General features: G+C 38.9%; 1 protein-coding gene across 1 annotated transcript in view; it reads left to right on the forward strand.

Moving 5' to 3' along the window:
- The window catches only part of npr2 (natriuretic peptide receptor 2), a 140,333-nt gene extending 138,036 nt beyond the window's left edge, over positions 1 to 2,297 (forward strand). Inside the window, exon 23 of the mRNA XM_059989518.1 lies at positions 1,660 to 2,297. Coding sequence (XP_059845501.1) covers positions 1,660 to 1,722 — 63 coding nt within the window. The 3' untranslated portion in view covers positions 1,723 to 2,297. The remainder of the gene's footprint in view (positions 1 to 1,659) is intronic.
- Positions 2,298 to 9,646: the final 7,349 nt, after the last annotated feature.

Below are 9,646 nucleotides of genomic sequence, written 5' to 3' on the forward strand. Positions count from 1 at the left end.
ATCTTCAATAATCTTGCCATCTCATCATTGAGCAGTCACCACAGTGTGGGACAAAATGCTGGAGGAGCTCAGCAGGTCAGGCAGCATCTATGGAAAGAGTAATCAGTCAACGTTTCAGGCCGAGACCCTTCTTCCGGACTGACAAGGAAGGGGGGAAGATGCCTGAATTAAAAGGCAGGGGAGGAGAAAGAGGTTATGTGGGTGGGAAAGGTTAAGGGCTGGAGAAGAAAGGATCTGATAGAAGAGGACAGTGGACAAATGTGGAAAGGGATGGAGAGGGAGGGGACCCAGGAGGAAATGATAGGCAGGTGAGAAGAAGTAACAGGTCAGAGTGGAGAATAGAGGGAGGGGCTGTGGAGGAACTTTGTTCACCGGAAGGAGAAATTGATGTTCATACCATCAGGTTGGGGGAACCCAGATAAAATACAAAGTGTTGTTCCTTTACCCTGAGGGTGATCTCATCTTGGCACATGAAGAGGCCATGGTTTCCACATCAGAAAGGGAATGGGAATCAAAATTAAAATGTTGGCCACTAGAAAGTTCTGCTTAAGCACCCACTACCATAAACTGGAAATGCATGTCCAGTGTACTGGCATAGTCAGAATTACAGGTGAACAGGACCCGGGTCAGGAGCAGATGTAGGCACTTTGCATATACAAGCACAGGGTGGATTTCACTGAATCGGTCACTGAATCACCTAGGAATTCTTAAAGGGATCATCGCTCACAACCACAGAAATATGTATTTGAGAACAAACTCTTACCTGAATGCAGATCCAAGAATTCCAATTCCTAAGTCATTTACATTGATACAGATTACTGACAATCTCTTACCCCATTCACTCATCATCCCCATTGTTTTTGCTATATCTAATCCTATCTTCGCCCATGTATTCTTTTCAATTGGAGCAAGATGTTAAGAATAATAATCTGTTTCTTCCTTGTATTCAAAATTTCTACAGATAAGTAGGCAGAAGCTAATTGATCTCAAAAACAAAGTTGTGAGATTGTTATTAAATCCCATCTGATGTACTAATATTTTTAAGGGGAGTAACTTTACCATTCTTACTTATTCTAGTTTATTTTTCCAACCCAAAGTCTCCAAATTTCTGGATATCTAATTGCCTGTGAACTACTAAGGCAAATAAAACTAATTTTATCTGTGGAACTCAATGCCAGAAATGACTTTGGAGGCCAAGTCATTATATATATTTAAAATGAAGGTTAATAGGTTCCTGATTAGTAAGGATGTCAAAGGTTGTGGAGAGAAGCCAGGAAAATTGTGTTGAGGGGGAAAATAAATCAGCCATAAGAAATGGTGGAACAGACTTGATGGACTGAATGGCCCAATTTGTCTCCTATGTCTTATGGAGGCAGTTAAAGAAGAGCAATAAATGGTGACATTGACAGTAACAAACAGATTTTGCAAAAAAAGAGGAAAAACAGATCAATTCCATAAATTACCACTGATTTGCTATAAACTCATTGCAGAAGAAAGAGTTGGGATATAAAGTTTTTCTTCTTTATCTGGTTAAATGCCATTATCCATCATGCAACTGGGTGAAATGATTTTTATTGAAATTGCAAAGATTGCCAAATATATGTGTTATTGGATAGTTTTGGCTCTATGTATGTTTAACATTTGCTTTGTCTTTGACAGGGCAAAGGCAAATTGAGGACATACTGGCTGCTTGGTGAACAGAAAGAATTTTCTGATATCTAATACGATGTTTGATGTGAAATTGCTTGTACACTATTATACTGCAGAACAGTGATTGTTCAAGCTGTAGTTCATTTGTTACATAAACAAATTTTGGCTATGTTAATTTCTGGAGAACAGATTTTAGAAGATATCTGTAGCCTAGAATTATCCCGGGTATATTTCATACCTGAACAAATCTGCAAAATAAGTAATTTTTATTAAGATAATTTTTCTTCTTAGCTGAATACTTTTAAACAATAAACCCTTATTTTTTGTGCTTTCTATATTAAGATTTATATAATGTGCTTGAGAAGAAATTTAACTATAAAGTGTAGAAAGTTGCCTTTATTCTCTGGAGCTAACTGGGTGTGAGATCTCTGATTGCTTGTTGTAACTGCTTCCTGACACATTGGTCTCTACGATGGAACAAAATGCTAGGATGGGGCGATTCTTGCTATCTAAGTTTTCTCACATCCATTTAACACTGGTAAGTAAAGGTGAATTTCTACCCTAAAATTTTCCCCATATAAGCTGTACATACTGTGTATCTAAGATATTGCTAAATATTTTGTTCAAATAAACCAGATAAAACCAGATTGTCTGTCATTTCAGTTACTGTTTGGCAGCGTGAGAGGTGACTGTATTGTATGTGGATATTATTATTTAAAATCAGAGATACTTTCAAAGAATTTGGGGTTGGAGTTAAGAACAGAGTAAAATAGGAGTAGTGAAGGACCACCTGGCTGCTCAAGTCTGCCTTACCATTCAATAAAATCATATATGATCTGCCCCAAGCCTCAATTCCTCTTCTATGCCACTTCCATTGCAATTAATAAACTGATCTTTCAAGAATTTAAATACCCATTTGCTGACTGCAATATTCTAAGCTAAAATGAAGATTTTAAGCACTGTCCAATGTAGCTCGCTATGAGTGCCCTCACTAAAGGAAGGTTATGCTGTAACCACTTACTCTTTAAAAGTTAGTTTACTTCCTTGTTTATACTGCATGGCAGGTTTAGCTGCCAATGCCCACTATTTGAGTCATGGATAAACCCTTCCCCTAGCAAGGAGGAGATGCTTCCAGCTAACAAAGTAGTTTAAAGACAGTTAAATTATATGAATGATACACATTTAAATCCAGACAAAATTCTTAAAACACATTGAAAACTCGGAGGTCTTCTATCTTATATAAGATTTCCAAATTACAAATTATTCTGAAACACAAAGATTTCTAAAACACAGGTACAATTCCTACATATTAAAAAGACATATAACAAGTTACGAATGAGTAAATCGCCATCATAGAAAGCCAAGGCAGAGGAATGGATTCTAGTCACTCAGTCTTCCTGTCGTTCTTCATGCTGTTCCAACTAGTAATAGATTGGATATTTGATGTGCTAAGAGATAGTATCAATCTGGTCCACAAGTTTCCTTCAACTAAGTAACTTAGTTGAATGCATTGTCTGATTTCAAACAGACTAATTAATATAACCCCATTGTCCTGCACTGCAACCAGCCCAATGGTATGGGCCAGCATCCTGTGCTCTGTGTTGTTTGGTTGCAAAACTATCCTTTTAACTTCAGACTGATTATTACCTGCAATTTACATTTTAAAAAATGAAGGTTGGCTCCAGTTTATGACAAGAAGCTGAACAAAGAATATTGGTTGGAATTTTAACTTACCCAAAAACAATTTTTTGAGCTCCACAAGTGTCAGCTGCTATGCTAGAAAGCTAAGCTTGGCAAAAACAAAATGACCCCATGGTCCTAAACAGTGAATGTCCATCATAGCATTTCCTTAAAATTGTTTAGCATAACTGCATTCTATACTCCAGGTGCAATTGTTTCAACCAGTATGTCTTTTTTCTTTGAATTTTCTCAACTCAAATGTTTCCAAATTACTCCTTCCTTCATAGCTTACTATCTTTGAAAGTATTGCTTTAATTTACATTCCTTAATCTGATACTACTGGGTCTTTACTTGTTAAATATTATGCATTCTTGTCCTATTCAATCTAATAGAATACTTGCCATGACAAGTATTCCTACAACTAAATAATTAAACCGGTAAACTATAATTAGCCAATTTACCCACTGTCTTTGTGGTGTGAAGATAAAAATTAAAAGTATAAGACATAGGATACAGATAAAAGAAGATAAGGTTACAGAGGGATATAAATTATCTGGAATATTCAGCAGAACAGTGGCAGATGCAACTTAATCCAGACTGCAATGGAACCTTGAGGTAAAAATCCACAGCTCTTTGAAAATGGTGATACAGGTGGACAGAGTGACAAGGAAGACAATTAGCTTGCTTACCTTCAAAGCTGGAGGTATTGAATATAAGAGCCAGGACTTCATATTGCAGCTGTACAAACACTGGGTAGTCCACACTTGCAATATTGCATGCAGATCTGATCACTAAAGGATATAGAAACATATAAAACCTACAGCACAATGCAGGCCATTCAGCACACAAAGCTGTGCCGAACATGTCCTTACCTTAGAAATTACCTAGGGTTACCCATAACCCTCTATTTTTCTAAGCTCCATGGACCTATCCAGGAATCTCTTAAAAGACCTTATTGTATCAGCCTCCACACTTTTGCTGGCTGCCCATTCCATTCACTCACCACTCACTGTGTAAAAAACTTACCCCTGTCATCTCCTCTGTACCTACTTCCAAGCACCTTAAAACTGTGTCCTCTCCTGCTAGCCATTTCAGCCCTGGGAAAAAGCCTCTGACCATCCACATGATCAATGCCTCTCATCATCTTGTACACCTCTATCAGGTCATCTCTCAACCTCTGTCGCTCTAAGGAGAAAAGGCTGAGTTCACTCAACCTATCTCATAAGGTGTAATCCCCAATCCAGGCAACATCCTAGTAAATCTCCCCTGCACCCTTTCTATGGTTTCCACATCCTTCCTGTAGTGAAGCGACCAGAGCTGAGCACAGTACTCCAAGTGGGGTCTGACCGGGGTTCTAGATAACTGCAACATTACCTCTTGGTTCTTAAACTCAATCCCACAATTGATGTATGCCTTCTCAACCTGCGCAGCAGCTTTGAGTGTCCAATGGACTCGGACTCCAAGATCCCTCTGATCCTCCACACTGCCAGGAGTCTTACCATTAATACTATATTCTGCCATCATATTTGAATTACCAAAATGAACCATCTCACACCATCTGCCACTTCTCAGCCAAGTTTTGTATCCTATCCATGCCTGCTGTAACCGAGACATTAATAGGGTATGACAGAACAAAACACACAAACTGCAAGAGGAATTCAACAGATCAGGCAGCTACTATGGAAATGAATATACAGTCGAAGTTTCAGGACAAGACCCTTCATCAGGACTGGAAAGGGAGGAGGAAGATGTGAGAATAAGAAGGAGGTGGGAGTAGAAGGAAGACAAGCTGGAAAGTGATATGTGAAGCTAGGTGAGTAGAGGAAGGGAATGAATTAAAAAGCTGGGAGGTGATGGGTGGAAAAGGCAAAGGCCTGGAGAAGAAGGAATCTGATAGAAGAGGGGAGTGGACCATGGGAGGAAGGGAACAAAGTGTGGCACCAAGGGGAAATGAGGAGAAGAGGTTAGAAGCCATAGTAGGGAAGAGGGGATGAAGTGGGAGGGATGCTTCCTGGAAGAGAAGACATTAATTACAATGAGATTGTATAAAATGGGATTGTTCTCACAGGAGTATAGGCGGCTGGGGGTTAACCTCATAAAGGTTTTTGAAATGATGAGAAGCATATAGAGAGGAGATAGTCAGAATTTTTTTCCCAAAGTAGGGAAATCTAAAACTGTTTAAGAGCAGAAAAACGATTTTAAAGGAGAGCTGAGGAGAAAGTTTTTCCACACAGTGGTTGGTGGAAATATGAAATGAGCTATCAGAAGAGGTGTTAGAGGCATGTAAAATCATAGTGTTTAAAAAGCATTTGGACAGGTACAAGGATAGGAAGTAAATGGCAGCATATCAAATTACAATGTTTAAAGTAAGTTTATTATCAAAGTATGTATTTATTTATTTATGCAACCCTGAGATTCATTTTCTTGCAGGAAATCACAGCAAATATAAGAAATACAATTGAATTGATGAAAGACCACATTCAATAGGATGGACAACAACCAATGTAGAAAAAAAATATAATAATAATAATAATATTGAATAAATTAGATGGTCACTAAAGGTGAGTCCTTAGGTTGAGGGAACATTTCAGTGATGGGGTGAGTGAAGTTGGTGAAGTTATCCCCTCTGGTTGAATTGCCTTTTGATTGAGGGCCAAATGCAAAGAAATAGGATTAGTAATATTACTTGTCTTGGACATTATAGATGAGTGTGCTGAAGGGCCTGTTTCTGAGCTCTGTCACTCTAGTCTTGATGATTTAATTTTTTTCCTCACTTAAAACTGAATAATTTCAAGAACAAAATGTGGAAGCATGAGTAAAATTTTACAAAACTGCATGACTGAAGGAAAATTGATTTAGCTAATCTTCATTAATATTCCATTTCAGACAATTAAGGTGAATCAGTAAGTGAAACAGTATCATTATACATTGGAGAGACCTGCCGCAGAATGGGAGACCGTTTCGCCGAACACCGGCGCTCAGTCCCCCAGCAGTGGCGGGATCTCCCTGTGGCCACACACATAAATTCCGCAGACTGCTCCCACTCCAACATGTCTGTCCATGGCCTCCTCTACCGTCAAGATGAGGCCACACGCAGGTCGATGGAGCAATACCTTATCTCCCGCCTAGGTAGCCTCCTACCTGCCAGCATGGACATCCAACTCACAGACCTCCGTTGATACCCCTGCCCCCCCTTACCCCCATCCCTATCTATTATTTTAGTTCTCTTTCTCTTTCTTTTTTCCTCCTCACTATAATCTCCCTCCAGCCTTACCTTTCTTTCTCTTTTATTTCCCATAATTCTCCACCTTCCCCCTAGCCCATTTCCCTCCAGCGTATCACTTTCTAGCTCTCTACTTTATCCCTCCCCCCACTTCTTATCCCCCCTCGACCATCCCATGTTACTTCACTCCTAATGAAGGGTTTCGGCCCGAAACGTCATCACTACCCCCTCCCATAGATGCTGTCTGGCCTGCTGAGTTCTGCCAGCATTTTGTGTTTTTAATCATTTCACATTTATATATTTAATACCGAAAATAGTGTTCTTAGGGAATAGCAATCAAAGCAAAATGACATGGAACTGAAGGAAGAAATATCCTTAAGTACAAATTTTGCTTAAAACTTTGGTTTACAGGGAGAGATGTACTGGATGAGGGGAAGTGGGTGAAACAGATTTAACACATAAACCTCCTCAACATGGAGCCTCAGAAAGTGGGTCTGTAGCTGTGTTTTGTTCCGTGAAGTTTACTATACTGTATATAGCAAATGCCAGCTATTGCAGAACTGGCAAATATTTCAGATATTACAAAGCAATAAAGGATTTACATGCAAGGTTGAACATTTAAAATTATAGCTATTGGGAGTCAACATTCATGATGCAGGATATCCTGTCCTTGGACTTTTTCCAATAAATTTTCATAACTTGTGTTAGACCTATTGACCTGTAATTCCCTGGATATCTTTACTGCCTTTTTGAATAAAGGTACCACATTCATTTTCCTCCCGTCATTTAATACCTTTTCTGTGGGCAAAGAAGTTAAGAATTTTCTTTTTCAGAGACACATAAATATCCTCCCTCCCTTCTCTCCCATAGCAGTTATGGTTACACCTCTTTACCATATGGACATTTATCCACCCTTGAGCTCAGTACAGCATCTGAAACCTCCTCCTGTTTTGCTGACAATTTATTCTAGAATTCAACAACTCTTTCCCAACATTCTACAACTACAATATCCTTCTCTATAGTGAATATAGATGAGAAGTATTTTTTACAACACCTACATCCTCAGTTTTATGTAGATTTCCACTTTAATGACTAATGGCTTCTATTCTTTCCCTAGTCATATCTTTGCCCTAGTGCTTTGAGATGTTCCTTAGTAACCAGTCCATTCTATTTTACATCCCATTGTCACCATCCTAGTTATTTTTTAAGTACTATCCCATCTCTGCCCTTCATACATACATATATTATTCTACACAGCATATTGTTCCACCAAAGGGAAAGAGCCACAGCAAGTTTACAAGCAATGGCAATTTTTAAGTACCATTGAAGACTTTCTGATTATGGTTGGCAGGTCCAAAACTATAGCTGGAGAAAGATATTCACTGTGGCCACTTTGTGGTCCACCTGCTCATGAATGCAAATACGTAATCAACCGATCCTGTAGTAGCAATTCAATGCAGAAAAGCATGTAGACATGGTCAAGAGGTTCAGTTGATGTTCACACCAAACATCAGAATGGAGAAGAAATGTGATATAAGTGACTTTGACCGTGGAATGATTGCTGGTATCAGATGAGATGGTTTGAGTATCTCAGAAAAAGGTGATCTCCTGAGATTTTCATGTACAACAGACAACAGTCTCCAACGTTTACAAAGAATGGTGTGGTAAACAAAAAAAAGCAACCAGTGAGCCATCGTTCAGTGGACGAAAATACCTCGTTAATGAGAGAGGTCAGAAGAGAATGGCCAAACTGTTTCAGTCAGAGAGAAAGTTGACAATAACTCAAATAATAACATGTTACAACAGTGATGTGCAAAAGTGCATCTCTGAGAGGTTGAACTGTTGATCCCTGATATGGATCAGCTACAGCAACAGAAAACCTCAAATATATACTCAGTGGCCACTATATTAAATACAGGAGGTACCTAATAAAAGTGAGCACTAGGCGTAGGCAGAACCAGTTCACACAAAGCCGTCTCTAAAATTAGTTAAGTATTATTGACAGTTCGATGAACTCTATCATTTACATACAAGAAAGCATCCATGAAACTGTGGTGTACATAGTGAATTTCATCATCAGTCCTTCATCTCGCTATCAATGTCACTCTATTGAGTTTTAGAGAGCTCAGAAACCCAGGCATCCCAAACTTGCAGTTGAAACATATTTTAGTAAGTTGTTAACATAGTTAACTTACCAGTTGCCTTATCCATTTGTATTTCTGGATTATTGCCCAATATGCTTTCATTAAGTCCAAATGTCAATGGGGTTTGTATCTGCATTTCTGACGGGCTTAACGAGAAAACCTACCAACTCTCCAGAGTTAAACCCTCCACCTTTGTCACTGCTTCCTCCCTGTCACCAGAACAGAACACCAAACAGAACAGCACCGGAACAGGTACTTTGACCCACAATAATTAAACTAGCTATTAAAAGCCTAATTAAACTAATCCCTTCCTGGTAAACAATGTAGTTATCCCTCCATTATTTGTACATTCACATGCCCATCTAAGAGCCTCTTAAATGTATCTGTCATACTTGCTGCCACTATTATCCCAGGCAGAGCTTTCTAGGCATCCTCTCTAAAAACTTGCCTCACATATCCTGTTTTAATTTACCTCTCTCTTCTTAAATACAAGTGCTCTAGTTTTTAAAATTCAAACATGGTATAAAGATACTGGCCAAAAAGATAACCTAGCTGTGTCTCTCATAATATTATCAACTTTTACCCGGTTTCTTCACAGCTGCTTCCGCTCTGGAGAAAACAACCCAAGCCGATCTAACCTCCCTTTCTTGCACGTGCTCTCTAATTCAGGCAAACCTTTTCTAGACCCTCTTCAAATCTTCCACATTCTTTCTATGATGTAATTCTCCAATGCAATCTAGCCTGAGTTTCATAAGGTTGCAAAATAACTTCCGAACTTTTGAAATTAGTGCCGCAATTAATAATGGTAAGCATGCTAAATGCCATTTTTACCATCCTACCAACTTCTGCAGCCACTTGCAAGGAATTTCAAGATCCCATTCTAAATCAACACTGTTAAGGGTCTTGCCATTGACTGTTTAATGCCTTTACAGTTGATCTCCCAAAATAC

The sequence above is a fragment of the Hypanus sabinus genome, chromosome 14 (genome assembly GCF_030144855.1).
Source record: "Hypanus sabinus isolate sHypSab1 chromosome 14, sHypSab1.hap1, whole genome shotgun sequence".
NCBI lineage: Eukaryota > Metazoa > Chordata > Chondrichthyes > Myliobatiformes > Dasyatidae > Hypanus > Hypanus sabinus.